The following is a 15,651-nucleotide window of genomic DNA, read 5'->3' as shown; positions in this document are numbered from 1 at the left end:
CATGAAAAATACTTTTTTTTTTATTAATTTAATTTAAAAAGGAAAGAAATTCTCCATGAAACAGATTTTTCGTTTTTACAGATTCGTATCTTCCAAAAGTTATAAGCACGCTCAACATCTTTGGTTGAGCACAAACTTTTTAAGTAACATGTGGCTTACTAACATTATTTATTTCTGCAATCAGTAACCATTGTTGGTTAAACACTTTAGTATATATAAATAATTATGTTTATGCTTATTATTTACTATTGTTTATGCTAGTTATTAATATAAATATTATTTCATATGTACAATTAAGTTTATAAATATAAAGAGAAAAATATTAAATAAAAACCATTAAACTTACTTGCTGGACCTCTTTAGACTCGTCCTCAGCCACGTATTCCTCTTTAAGCTGTTGCCATTGGAGAGGCGAGTCTCCCCACTCCTGTTTAAAAAAAAACAAATTAAGTCATAAAGAAGTGATAATTCAATATTTTTTAAATATTTCAAAACAATTTGAAAGCTTACCCATTCATATGACCGGACAGGGAAGTATCCATCTCGACTTCACCGTAGCACTCGTAACTTTCTCCATCCGACATGCTTGAACACCGGCTATAAAAAAAGAAGAAAATAATACTTATAACTCAAGTTCTTCTAAAAAAGTATTATGAATATTTAAAAAAAATAAAATAAGTTTTCATCATATTGTGATTTCATAGTTTAAGTAAGAATGAGAAACTCAGGATATACTCTTTTTAAGGAAAACACCAGTTCCTAAAACACCTTCCTACTCCTTTAAAAAAATAAAATAAAAGCAACTGATAACGGAGAGGGATCTAAAACAATTATCAGAAGATGTGATATATACGAAAATGTATTAGAATAAACGTGGAGTTTACCTACTATGTGCATCATTTTATACTTTCACTAGCTGACCCGGAAATAATTCCCTATTGCTTGCTTATAGGGCTGTATGAACATCATTGAAAGTTTTATATTAATTATTGTAATAAGTGATAATTAAATATTTACATACAAATTTACTATTTTATTTTTTAAATAAATTTTAATTACTATTTAATTTTAATTCTTATTAAATTGTAAGTTCATTGTTCTCCATAACTTCGACAAATACTTTGATTTACCTAGCCTGAAATGATAGCTTGTAATTCTCAATTATTATATACCACTAGACAAAGTCATTTAAAAGAATATTGGAAACATTCAAAGTGAATAAAGTACAATGTAAAAAAAAAAAGAATTGGTGATCTTTGGGAGCAGTGCCATGCGCAAACCCCAGCGCGCACTACCCCGCTGCTCCCGCACTCCGTATGCCAGAAATGGCAAGGAAGGGAGATAAAAAAAAAATAATAATAAATAAAATATCATGAATTCAACGATTTTAATATTCAGATAAAACCCTCCTATGACTTCCATTACCTGCTACATAAAAAAAAAATATTTCTGTAACCTACCAAGTTATACTAGTGCAGCCCATAGTGGGTTTTGGATTCAGTGCTCGACAAAATGTATTGTACAATTTTTCGACTGATAGTAGTACCGGGAAATAATTTAGTCAGTATTCAAATTTCAGACCTATAAGTAAGCACTAATTATTTCTGTATTCAAGTTTTTATTTTCAGTAATTGACTTTACGAATCAACAAAAATAAATCATGAGGAGAAGATGGTTGGGGGTGCGGTCAATGAAAAACACAAATAAGTTAATCGTACTTATTTGTGTTTTTCATCGACCGCACCCCCAACCATCTTCTCCTCATTCATCATCCACGGTCAACTATCTCACATAATTAAAAATAAATCATTTTTAACTTCTATACAAATTTAAGATGTAACGTCCAAACATACGAAGAATCCAAAAATCTAAAAACCTCTATTATTTAATGTTGGCCCTTGAAACTCGACATTACCATCCGCCATTTTGTTTTAGATTGCCGGTTTATTAGAGATGTTATATGCCCATTTCTCGGCTATTTATCAAAACAGAGTAATGATATCAAGATTTGTTTTTAATCATCAAGTATTAAGGCAGAATCTCCCTTCCTTAGTCACAAGTTACATTTTCATAGCTTCTTAATTCCATAGCTAAAACCTGAGGTTAATAGATATATAATTTTTTTTTGTGGGTATGGATTGATACAATTTTATTGTTTGAATAGTTATGCCCTAATATGAGAAATAGTTTTTTTAGAACAAATTCTTTCTTCAAATAATTCAAGTACATAGTGTAATAAATATTGCAAATAAAACATTGTTTAATAAAAACATTACTTACAATTTTCCATTGCAGTGTATTCGATATTGTCATCATATTATCTTCATGTTTAGGCCAGAACTAAATCGGTTTTGAAATGAAGCTTACATGTTGGAAAACTCAAACACACCTTACTGTTTGAGTTTTCCAACATGTAAGCGTTTTTTCCCAGCAGGTAGTCAGTCTGCTCTTTATATTTTTTATTATGTCTGTTTCTATTTAATGTTGTTAATTGTGTATTATATATTTATTAGGTTATAGTTACATGAATTTAAATTGTGTACATTTTTTATTGACAGCTTGATTCTTATATTTTTCTATAGTAATAATTTCTTTTAAATTTCGCTTAAAATTGTTTCTTCCCGATGTGTGATTTTTGTTATATCATATTTTTAATTAATGTTCTGTTTGTCTATAACGTGTAGTGAGATCACTTTGGTCATATTTGTTGGGGTTGCTAGTTGTATATTAACACAAATATAATGGGAGAAGATGGAAGGGGGGAGGGGGTGCGGTTCAAAAAAGAACATAAATAAATCAAAATTATTTATTCATGTTCATTTTTTGCTAATCACACCCCCGACCATCTTCTCCAATTATTAATCTACTGTCAACTATCTACACCTCATAACAAAAATATAGTTGTAGTTATATAACAAACAACTCCAACAAACCTCACCACTGCCTAACCACCAAACTGTTTTCACTACACATTTTAGACAAATAGGACGTAGATTCAAATTTATTACACCAAAAATCATATATCGGGAAAAAAAACAAGCGAAATTTAAACGAAATGGTTACTATAGAAACATAAAAGAATCGGGCCTTACCTTAATTTCAAAGCTGATTTAGTTCTGGCTTAAATCTGAACATAGTATGATCACAATGTAGAACAAACTCCAATAAAAAATTGTAAGTAATGTTTTATTAAACAATATTTTAATTGTAATATTTACTATCAAAAATCCACCATGCACTTGTTGTTTTATATCTATTATTTGAAGAAAGTATTTGTTCTTAAAACAATGTTTTTCTCATTGTCGAGCATGACTATGCAAACAATGAAGTTGCGAAAGATCGCAAAAACAGTGTTGTTTCATTGACTGATCCTCGAGATTCACCAAAAAATAATGGCCTACAACAGTCAAGTGAAAAGTTATCAATATATGCTTATATATTTTTGTGAAGACTCAAGAGGTTTTTAACATTTAAATAATAATTACGTTCTGTACGAAGCAGATAGGTTATTTATCTTACGTTAGTGTAAAAAATATATGGAAGATATTCTAAAAATATTTGAAAAATTGAAAAACCATAATTTTGCAAATAGGTTATATCCAAAGTCCATTCAATGAAAAAAATCAGTCAACAGATGTTTGAAAAAAAATTAAAATTACAGATTTCCAGATATGACAATTCAACTAAGGAGATGAAACTGAACAAAACAAAAATAAAAAAAATATTTTTTTATGAATGACGAAACATATTAAACAATAAATTAATAATTTGCAACTATTTTTTATTTTGATGAACTTATTACTACTGAAGAAAAATTAAGTTATGATACATATCTATTTAGATGAAAAAGTTATTAATTAGGTAATAAGATGGTAAAAATAAAAATATTTGAAAGAGTTTTTTTAATTTAATATTATATATAATGCAACTTACCTGTTCGATTTGCCGTTGCTATCCACTTTATCAGAGATGTAATCATTAGATTCGTTGGCGTTTATATTCCGCTGTCCCACGCTTGGTGCCATCATTCTCTCTTTACCTCCTGAAAAAAAAAGTACATAAGCATATTTTTGATAAATAAACAACACAATTTATAAATAAAAAAAGCCTCATAATACTTTATACAGAGAGGTATATTGCTATTTTTCCTTCATTATTTTCTAACTGAATATCAACAGAACATTAAATTTAAAAATGAAAATATATATTCAAATCCTTTTCTTTTTGGTTTCCAATACAATTTTTTTTACGATCAAATACATCAGAGATAATAATTATCACGAATTCGAATTTATCCAGAGAAATATAAACTAAAAATATATACCTAATTCAGTATTATTAAATAGTAAATATTTCTAACATAAGGTAGTAAGGTTAGAAACGTTCAATATTTGAGATGTTACCACCTATGTTCTATAGTCAATTTCCATTTCCAATGTATTAATATATATAATATAATTACTATTGTATAAAGCATTAATAATTTTTTTTCTATTTATTTATTGAAATTTACCGGAGTATTTACATAGAAATAAATTTAGTAAATGTGAAGATAGATTACAATGTCATGATACAGATATATAGACAGCATTCTACATTTGAAATTTTAAAAAAAAAATTATAAGTCCTTTACAACCGCCTCGGCGGAATGTCAGGAATAGAAGCAAGATATAAATTAGAAGGTTTTGGGAAGTTAAGGAGTTTAGGATGACGAATCGATATCTAAATCGGAGTAGATCGGCTACTTATGGAACATTAAGGATTTTGAACTGTAAGGATTGTATATGGAATAAAATGGTTTAGTAGGTCTCCAAAGCTCAACTCCGTATTTCCAGATATGCTTTATGGTCAGTCTAACAAGATCAGTCTTTTGTATTAGCGTGGAATCTTGGACCGATTGTTTAGTATATGTTATAACAGTCGGAATCGACGTACAGTTTCCTTCAGTCTTTTATGAGGATTCCAAGTATTATTAAATTTAAATGATTATATTATACTATATTTATATAATCTTACTATATTTAACTTGCATATGTAGTAAGGACCCAACCAAATTTTTTTTTAAATTGTGTTCTAAATTGATCATTTATTCAAGAATTTTTATTTCAGAGCATAAACTCAAGGAACAGCGTTCGTCTGTCTGACAATTAGCAATATAACCTTGGATGTTTGTTAAGGACTGAAGAAAATATCGATATTATCTATAAACAAAAAAGTTGGTTGGTTGCAAATTTGATATGTGCATTCACTTGTCATATTAGAGTGTTTCAATGATATAATAGCGATAAAAATAATTATAAAGTTCAAGTGACTAGCATTGGCTAATTCTAAACATTAGTTAAAAGTCCAATGAACCAAACTCAAAATAAAAAGTTAACCTTTAAAAACAAAGTGCAGGATCCATTCCGTATGCTTAGATAACGCCTTGAACAAGCGTAATGTTACGTCACAAACTGAAATATAACCAGAGATCTTGTTAAGGGCCCCGACAAAGAACGTATTAAAGTCACGACTTTGATAGGCTAAACAGTGACTCAGGGCTTTTCCAACGTAATTCAAGGAATGACTGAAAATATCCAATGAAAACTTCAATTTATCGTTTCTGAAAGAGAGAAATAAAAGTAAAATAAAATAAACATATTATTTCAAACAAATACCGGTATTTCATTTAATTTACGAAGAAGATTAGTATTGCCGCTGCCACTACCTTTCGGGAACTCCATGAACACTCAAACTCAAATAAGAACACAACAAAGTTATTAAGAAGCCATTAATTACTACCGAAAACTTCTCCCGTAAAAATTAAACAAATTTGAAGAAACCCATCTGAAGTATTTACGAACATATGATATTTTACAAATAAGAATTACATTTTTAATCGGTTAAATTAATCGATAATTAACGGTTAACAAAATACAATAGGTTAGGTTTAACGAACACTTTTGACAATCGAAAACTAGATGGAAAGATGGCAGCGTTGGAGAGGATAACCTGGGAGGAAACGTGAAGCCGAAAAGGCGGGCCTTATGATAGACCAAGGGTGTGGCAAGGTAGTAGGCGAAGAGTACGACCCAATTACTGGCGCCTGCGTTTTATTTCAGTTTAGAATACGATAGTGGGACATTCCCATTAACTTCTACGTAAGCACCGTGGATGTGACCCTTTTTTTGCTTTGAAGTAGAGTAGTATAGAGCAGGGATACAGGGGGGAGAGGTATGCCTACTAAGGCAGGCAAAGTGGGTTATCGTACAAGATACAACCTATTTTTGTCTTAGAGGAAGGTGTATAAGGGAGGGGAAAAGCTGTCAGGAAAACAGGAGTCAAGAAAGCGAGTCATATAATGAGACCTCCGGGGTAGCATCCAGTCACCTGCTGTCTGATTATGAACTTAAGATTACAATGCCGGATATTCTTACTTACCTCGACGTAAGCCTATGTACCAGGGCGTGGTCAACTCCCCTCTTTTACGCTTCACTTTACCTTAGGAGAGTAAAAAACCCTAGCAGTCCCCAGGGAAATATTGAATTATGTAATTAAGAATATATATTAATTAAAATGTAATAATTTAAGGAAGAAATACACTCCTCGACCTTCCAACTCTATAAATTGTATTAATGAATTGCCCAATGTTTCGGTCCTACTTCGTCTATTTTCAAATCCAATCTCAACAATCAAACATTATACTTTTTAAAATATGTATTACCACCGCTATTAAAATGAAAGTGTTATTATTTTTGAATTCGTTTAATTATATTTTTAAGTAGGAACCATGACTACAGAGTACTACGAATGTTGTACGGTGCTGTTATCACCACCCATCTCTTTCCAGAAATATCTGTTCTATTATCAAGAACGTTACGTATATTTTAATGTGGGAAAAGAAGAGGCTTAACTATCAAACAATGGATGAAAATAATTATTACTATAAAAATTTAACCTAAACTTGGAACGAAAACATGGGTAAAACTGCGTTGCATATTTAAACCTTCTAAATATGCTAAGAATCAACGTATGAACAAAAATTTATTTAAATCTTTATCTAACGGTAGAAAAAAAAAATCTAAATACGAAAAATAAACACTAAGTTAATGCATTTTGAGATCCCGAGGAACCTAAGATTAAAAAACAAGGTGAAATTGAAGAATTTTCAATAAAATGGTAGTATATCCTCTTCTGAAAAGTAAAGTTTTTATTTTGGGCAGTTTAAATTCTCCACTAAAACTATATTCGATTTATTTTTAAATTTAAATTTTCTCCTGCCAACTAGGTATTATAATTCATATTGCTCCCATAATAATTTTTAATAATGATTTCCAAAAATGGATATATAGACTTATTTTAATTTTTAAAACATTGGTCTTGGTTTTTATATAGTAAAACAGATTCAGCAAAAAAAGTTATACCAAATTTTATTTTAAAGAAAAGAATAAATTATTGATTATCAACTTTTTATAGAATTTCTAAAAATAATACTATACCATTTTTTTTTTTAAATACTGTTTATACCAACTAATTAAAAAGAAAAAACTATTTATTTGTTCTTTGCTCATTTATTATAATTTAATATCATTATTATTATTTTTATTTATATTTATTCTTTCAAGACGTTTATTTAATCTGTACTTTCTACTTTTTTTTTCTTTTCTTTTTCCCGAATTGTTCTTGATTTACGTAAGTCTCCTGTACTTTTTTACTGTATATTTTACGTATTTTACTCTTGCCATTGTTATTTATGTTTTATTCTTATCATTGTTTATTTTATACTGATACTATATTATGACTTCCTTCCTTTTATTTATATGTAATTTCTTATCACTTTATTGTTACATAATATTTATATCCTAGCTTAAATTACCTTATTGTATCTTATTTTTGTAATATTCTTAGCTTTTTTTTGTATCCTTTTAGCCCTGATAAAGCCCTGCAAAGTGGGGCGAAACGTCGGACATTAAAATAGTTTTAAACTATTTGTTCTTTTTTTGACCGCAACCCTGACCATCTTCAAATATTTAAATTTTTATGGTCAACTACATATATATGAAACTATTTAGTTGTTATTCATAAAAAAAATTCTATTCTGCTCTAAAATAGAATTCGGATAGGTTTTTATTTATCCAAAATTGATAAAATTTAATAACTTTATGAACTGAATTACAATATTCGTGTTTGAAGCAGGGTAATAGACGAAAAAAAAAATGTTTCAAGGAGCAAAATAGTTAACTCAAGTTTAATATAATACGAGTGTGTAAGTTTATAAAGTAAACATATACATAATGTATATAACCTTCAGTAACAAAAATATGAAGCATTACGTGAATGGTTATACCGTCCCTGAATGCAAGGACAATACTGGTGAGATCAGATCGGGCTTGACATCTACATAGATTCAACCAACACATTTAAGAAAAGATTTAAATAGTCGGTAGCAAGCGAGCCAAAAAGGATTAAAGTATTTAAAGTCATTTACATTTTAAATAGAAACTAAAAAATGTCTAGTGAAGTTAATAGTTTGTAATCAAAGGTAAAATGTATATCTGTATATCTGTCTATATAGAGATGTTTTACATACTTTTCTAGAAATTACATTAAATTTCTACCTACTACAAAAGTAAAAAAGTAAACGGTAGAAATAAAATAAAAGTAAAAAGTAAATTTAGAATTGATTATTACGTTGGATAAAACTCTGACACAATAGCAAGCTGATTGAAAAGAATCACAAGAAACAATAAAAATTAGAACAGAGGGCACAAGAAGCAATTCCCTGAGGAAGCCTTGAGGATCGGTAAACATCGTGCAGGAACATCCGTTCTTGATATCAAGAGAGACTCTGCTAGAGAACATAATATAATTGGGTTTAGGACAAATGTCTCTAACTAAGCGAGGTCTGAAAACCCCAAAGACAGAAATGAACCCTGCGTGGACCATGGTCCACCACTCCCAACCAGGAAATTAGGTTGTTTAAAAAAGTATTTTTGAGGCATTTTTATAGAGGATTTACCTAATGTAATTTTGAACTAACACCCAAACATGAGAATAGATAAACAATAAAATAATTGTAACATTGAGTTCATACAAAATTTGAGTTGTCGAACCTTCCGCGACACTCCTTTGGTCCGCAGACCACCGCTTGGGAACTACTGGCTTTGAATATTAGGTACAAGGAATAAGTTGTTGGAAAAAGGACTTATTATTGATACTTTTATATTATTAAAGAAACATTGGACCAGTTTGTTGTTGAAATAGATCTGGTAGCGACACTAAATACCTAGACATCGGTATTTATCGACATTTACAGCAAGATATTTTCTAATTAATTGTTTGATCGATTTCTTAAATCATATTTCTGTTTAAAATGTACTCTTTAATATAGAGGAAGTACCAGGTGTTAAATTTAATAAAAAAAAAAAAAATGTTTTCTACTGAATATTGCTTCAAAATGGTTGAACCAATTTTGTTCAAACTCGCCGAACGTCATTGATCCAACCACTTCAATTTTCAAATATAGTACATTATGGAGAAAAAAATCAAGATATCATTAATAAACTAACTCAAACTACGCAAGATTAGCAATTTTATATCCTATCCTAAATGGAAATTCCAACTTAAAACCAGATACAAAGGTTCTTATATTTAAAACTATTCTCAGGGCACTGCTGATGTCTGGGGTTGTGAAGTCTGGGGAGCAGCATCCTTCTCGAAAAGGCAAACTACTATCTCTTCAAAATAAAATCCTAAGAATCACAGTGGATGCTCCTTGGTTCATAACAAATAGCCAATTGCATCAGGAATTATAAGTGGAGTCAATAGAAGATTACATCAAAAAACGGTTCATGAAATTTCACTCCCATTTACTGAAACTAAAAGGAGCAGTGACCTACAACTTGGGAAACCCAACCACAACCCGAAGACATAAGCCTAGGCAGCTGCAGGACATCCTGTTATAAATTCTATATTTATTAATTCTATTATTTACACTGTTTCTATTTTATTTATTATTATTTTTTTCTCTCTTCGTCTTTTTTTTTCAGATTAATTTTTTTTTTTACCATTAGAGGGCAATTGTTTGTGTTGTTAGGTCTACGAATGTCGCTGTTTTTTGTTATTAATTTTAATTTTATCTTTTATCAAAAATTATAATTTTAATCTATTTATTTTATCTTATTTTTTTTTAAATTATAACGTTGTATATAGTTAGGGGTGTCTTTTGTACGGGACTATACCCCCCTCCATAGTCAATTGTTAAAAAAAATGTAACGGTTGTATCAACCATACAAGGCCCACCAGGCCGATCTGATATATAATAAATAAATTTTTTAAAAAAATCGAGAAACATTAAAAAAAGTTGTGATGAAAAGTAATTTCATCAGGATGCATTTTATGTACATAAAATTTCTCTCTAAACAAATTTAAAAAAATAAAATAAATGAATAAAAAAGTTTATATTTCACGAAAATTTATATCTGTACTATTTATATATCTACTAGTCATCCTAACGATGGACCAATCCCCATTTTACAAATTATGCAACTGTTCATTTAATTGTATTACACGTTGCTCAAATCGCATAACTGTAATCTGCATGCATTCTGTAGTTTTTTCAACCTAGCATAAGCAGGAAAATATATACATTTTATGTCTTCATCCCAGCATTTTAATTTTTACTTCAATGTCCAATTGAATTGCTCTATAATTAAAATAATACATTTCACGGTGATCACTACAACTCTTTTTAAATAATAGTGAGATAAAAAATATAAAATGATTTAAAATTTTCATTAGAAAAAAACATTAAAACCGAACAAGTAAATAACTAATTATGTATAAGTTTTCTTTTTTTTTTCTTTTAAATTTCTATTGTTAATTACGTCATTGGTAATAGAATCTAGATTGGTCATAACCCAACTAATTTAAACTAGAAACTTGGTCGTAATAAAAAAATACTCAGTTATGGAAAATAATTAGCCAAATATTATTTACAGCCACGATCAATTAAATATGTATAAACTTGTTTATACATTCATTTTAAACTGAGAGAAGGAATAAACAAATTTATTGCAACCTTATGCTTGCTCATGACATGGCATAGATCTGAAGACCAAGAAATTGATATTTATTGAAACTTGAAAAAATAACAAAAAATATGTAATTTTCATATATGTATATAGATACAAATTTATTTATAATCATTTGATTTCCTTAGTTTTCCGTCTCTTAATGTGTAAAATGTTTGTTTTTTTATTTGCGTTATACATACATTTCTATTTCTACGTCTTATGTTCATTTTAAAATCTAATAATTTAAAAGGTCCTGTTTCTTTTTTATATACTTATTGTTGTACTTCTTATTTTTATTTCTTTTTGTTCATTTTTATATAATTTTTCACTTATATTTATATCATTTTTAACCTCCCCTTAGTTTGGTTAATTTGCAACATATTTTTTGTTATTTTTAGCCGTGATGAAGCTCTGTAAATTGGGTTGAAAGGTCGGCAAATAAATAGTTGAAAACTATTTTTATTTCCTTTTTACCGCACTCCCACAAATCTTCATAGTCAGTAACGGTCAATCATTTTTATTTATAAATACTCTTTATTTTACTACATAACTTTATAAATAAGATGAAAAACCAACAGTACCGTAATGCTTTTCCGTCTTGATTTTGGATTGCTAATTAATAATAGATTGCTTTAATAGTACTGTAACTAAGTTATTGGGAAAAGCTAAAAGAAAAGTTTTCTTTTTCGGTTTATGATGGTTTACATTTTACAATTTACTACACAACCAAATTAATAAGTGATAGTACTTATTCGAGACAAGATTTAATCCAGTTTAATTTCATATTTTTTTCATTTCATTATTAACCATAATTGTTCCGTTAGGATATACTATTAGGGAATTATAGGCGAAAAACGAGGAAAATACCTAATCCGTTACTTGACTAATTTAATTAGCTGATTTGTAAGAGCTTTAGAACCGTTAGCAATGCCTTTCCGTTTTAAATGTGGTAGTTACTAATTTTTAAAATTATTTTCAGGATCTTTTATGAGCTCTATTTTATTTACAGAGATCCTGTATTACTTTCTTAATATTCATTATTGGTTCTCCATTTTATATTTGAAATTATGTGTTTGTTTTTTTTGTTTTTTTCATGTTTCATTAAATATCAAGTTATATTATACAACTTTCATAACTCATAAGAACACTTTATTCTGCGTCGAATGAGTACAATAAGGTAATAAATCCGTCAAGTGGTATGATCGTAAACTAAGTGTTCTGGTAAAATATGGATTTCATTCGACACCAGACCATTGCATTGTAGTCGAAGGAACAACGGAACGGGGAGCTAGAGGTTTGCGTGCCTCGTGTAGTCTAGTAATCCATTTTGAAACAAAGATATTAATAGATAGCCAATATCATAATGCTAGAAAATGAACATGATAACAGAATGTACAGTTTATTTTAAGAGAGAATTTTTACGATATAGTCAAAATACAGTGATATTTTAAGACGGATATAAAAACTTTCATCAGAAAAATTACTAGTACTAATATTTATCAGAACTTGGTACCTTTAAAAAAGCTGTGTTCAAGTACAGGCATCCCAGTAAAGTTAAGCTGTATTATGAACATGTACTTAAAAAAATCTAAGGAAAATGGATACGGACACATTGCAGCTTTTGGAAATCAAATCGTGAAGCAATCAAATACTACACAAATCTCCGTACACAAAGTTAACCTAAGAAAATTGCGTATTTTACACAACACATGTGAATGCTTTTTACGATATGATGTTTATTAAAGTTTTATTTGAATTTAAAATGATTTTTATGACAGCATATGATATAGTGGAGTAAAGCTTACAACACTGCCGTATTTTTATGCCTTATAGTTCAAGTAAAGTCTACTACATTGAAAGATTTTTATTTTTAGGAATTTACTTAGCATGCTTAAAGTTTTTGAGAAAGTGATTCCTTACCTCCTACATCTCCATAAAGGCGGGTGGTTAATATACATAACTAACTTTCATACAAAAAAGTAAAAATATTTTTTTTATATAGTGTAGTGCTTCTGTAATTTGTAAATATAATTTCTGTCTTGCAATTCTTGCCAAACAGGTCATTAATTGTTTTAAAAAAGTGTCAAGAACATTTTAAGCGAGCCAGAGAACCTATGCTAAGTGCAGGGATTGGAGAAAGTTGGTGGGATCAAGAGGTCGATGACCTCTGCCCTGGCTCACGGACAGTATTAGCCAAAACTGTCTCGAGAAAATATCATTTATTTGTTTATTATAATCTAAATCGATTCTAATAATACTAAAATGAACCTATCGGGTGTCAATAAATATTCGATAGTGACGAGAACTTAGCTTACAACTGAATTTATTGGTATCTTTGATATAAATTATAATATTTGTAGAAGACTATAAATTAAATATTTATTTATTTTTTTTGTTTTGTAAGAAATATATATATCTGGCAGCAGTGGAGAAGGTTATTCATATGATTTAATTAAAGTGTGATTTTATTAGTGTATTAATTTTTTGGAGTGTATTAAAGTTATTTAAATTGATTCAAAAAAATAAAATAAAAATGAATATTTTATCTATAATTTACTACAATATTATAATAGAATTAATTATTAAAAATAGCCAATTTTTAATAATCAAAAACAGTTTAAAGAAAATTAATTTTTTTTTTTTTTTTATGAATTTAATAAACCTTAAATGTAACAAATTATACATCCTAACAATTAATAGATAATGAAAAGAACTTTTTAATAATTTTTAGAAAGAAAAAATACCTAAAGATAAACAAACGGTTCAACGTATAGACAAGGTTTACTCAAGAAACGTAAAATTTTTCAGAAATATACTCTTCATGTAAAATAAAAAATAGAAAATATTATTACATTTATAGACCAATGCAATATGACACATGAAAACCCTTGAAACTAGAACTAAATTATATACGACGGATGAGTTAAAAATAACAAAAAAATTAAAATTCAATTTTCCATTGTTTGACAAATTTTATTTTAAAAAATCGTTCAAAAAATAAACTCAAAAAAAGTCCTTAAAAATAGTAATATTTAGTAAAAACACAGATTTTTAAACGTAAGACGAAAAAGCCGCGTTTTTGAAGCTTTAAAGTAAAAACTCAGTCATAGCCTAAAGCTTGACAAATATTTATAATTCAATCAATCACGATATTTTCAAAAATAATTTGGTAGATCCCTTACTTTGTTACTAACTTTGCTAGTTAATGTATACAGAAATTTAGTTCTAAATAACTTCTATATATACGTTAAAATATTTTGGCTATATTAAAAAAATAATATAGAATAGAATTAAAATTGCCTAATACTCAATTGTTAAAACTTTAAATGGGAAAACTAGTAAATAATAATAAACTTTTACCTGAAGAAACCAACGTATCTGAGAACATATACATAATTAATGTTGTTTATAGGCACAGTTCAGCAATACGGACTCTCAATACTGTATTCCGACTACAACTGCAAGGACATACAGTTTATACGATATGTCGCATTAAACTAACATATCATATCAACACTGACATACTCCAGCAGGCAGCCCGTCTGCTACGTGTCAACGGTGGTTGCAACAAAATATTGGCTTGATAAGCCGTTATCTCCCCGTTGACAGTTTTCAGGACTCAACAACCTAATTGGGAAAATAAAAAGAAATATAGAAAAAACATCATTGTCAGCATTAATTTTATTTCAAATGAATTTCAACGAAAATGTCTGGTATTATTTTATTATCCGCTAATAAATAAGACAAAGATTAGAGATTGGCAAAATTAATTTATAAATACTTTATTATGGTTTTCTTATTCGTGAAGATTAGCCCATTTTTATCACCTCTTTTAAGGCACAGTACACTGAAATAAGGCAAACAAAGATGGACATAAAAAATAGGTTTTGATTTGGAGTTAATATTATAAAATAAATAATAACAGTGAAATTTAAGATCACACATAATAAGAATTTCACTGGTTAATTTAATGTAGACCATAAGGAATAACTTATAGAAAATGTAATAAAAAATATTCAATTTTATAATATGAAAATTTCTTTGTGTGAATAGACATTTTTTCGCCAAATAATTTAAAGTAGGAAAAAAATATAAAAATAATTGGTATTACTTTTTGAGCTAATCGTAAAAACTTTTTTGATATACGATGTTTAATGTTTTAAAAAAAAACTGTTGATTTTTTATTATTTTCATTTTAGAAGAAAAAAGTACTAGAAAATGGGCAAAAAGACCGAAACGTTGTTAGAATATTAAGATAAAATAAAGAAGTAATTAAAAAAGCCTAATTATCCCTGAAAAATAAATACTAAGAAAACACTTTTAGAAAAAACTTATAATTCATAATTAGTTATAAATAAAACTATCACTAAATTTTTATAGATAGATTCCATGGGTGCCACAATCAGAAGATAGCTGCGGCACCTGTAACCAATAAAAGATGTAATGGTTTTTACGAGATTAAGTTAGCTTTTGCAGTAATTAGAACTTTAATTTGTATTTTAAGTGAAATCTTTGCACTTTTTTTTTTCAATTTTTACTATATAACTCCTAAGCTATGCGCCTGACAATTATTTCTAAGATATAACTCTTTATAAAT

The 15,651-nt window shown here is 28.4% G+C and overlaps 1 protein-coding gene across 6 annotated transcripts in view; it reads right to left on the bottom strand.

Moving 5' to 3' along the window:
• The window catches only part of LOC106678638 (rab11 family-interacting protein nuf), a 169,737-nt gene extending 155,253 nt beyond the window's left edge, over positions 1-14,484 (bottom strand). The window contains exons 1-5 of one of the 6 annotated variants that reach the window (XM_014417279.2): positions 5,708-5,852; positions 5,379-5,602; positions 3,934-4,042; positions 511-597; positions 347-427 (exon numbers count right to left, since the gene is read on the bottom strand). In XM_014417279.2, coding sequence (XP_014272765.1) covers positions 347-427; positions 511-597; positions 3,934-4,028 — 263 coding nt within the window. In that variant the 5' untranslated portion in view covers positions 4,029-4,042; positions 5,379-5,602; positions 5,708-5,852. Of the gene's footprint in view, positions 1-346; positions 428-510; positions 598-3,933; positions 4,043-5,378; positions 5,603-5,657; positions 5,853-12,567; positions 12,734-14,414 lie in introns of those variants that run through there. The other 5 variants (XM_014417273.2, XM_014417274.2, XM_014417275.2 and 2 more) reach the window with 5 other exon arrangements.
• Positions 14,485-15,651: the final 1,167 nt, after the last annotated feature.

This window comes from Halyomorpha halys, unplaced genomic scaffold, assembly GCF_000696795.3.
Source record: "Halyomorpha halys isolate HHAL.00 unplaced genomic scaffold, Hhal_1.1 Scaffold151.1, whole genome shotgun sequence".
Classification (NCBI taxonomy): Eukaryota; Metazoa; Arthropoda; class Insecta; order Hemiptera; family Pentatomidae; genus Halyomorpha; species Halyomorpha halys.
The sequence above is the reverse complement of the archived record's forward strand: the minus strand, read 5'-3'. Positions and strand labels throughout refer to the sequence as shown.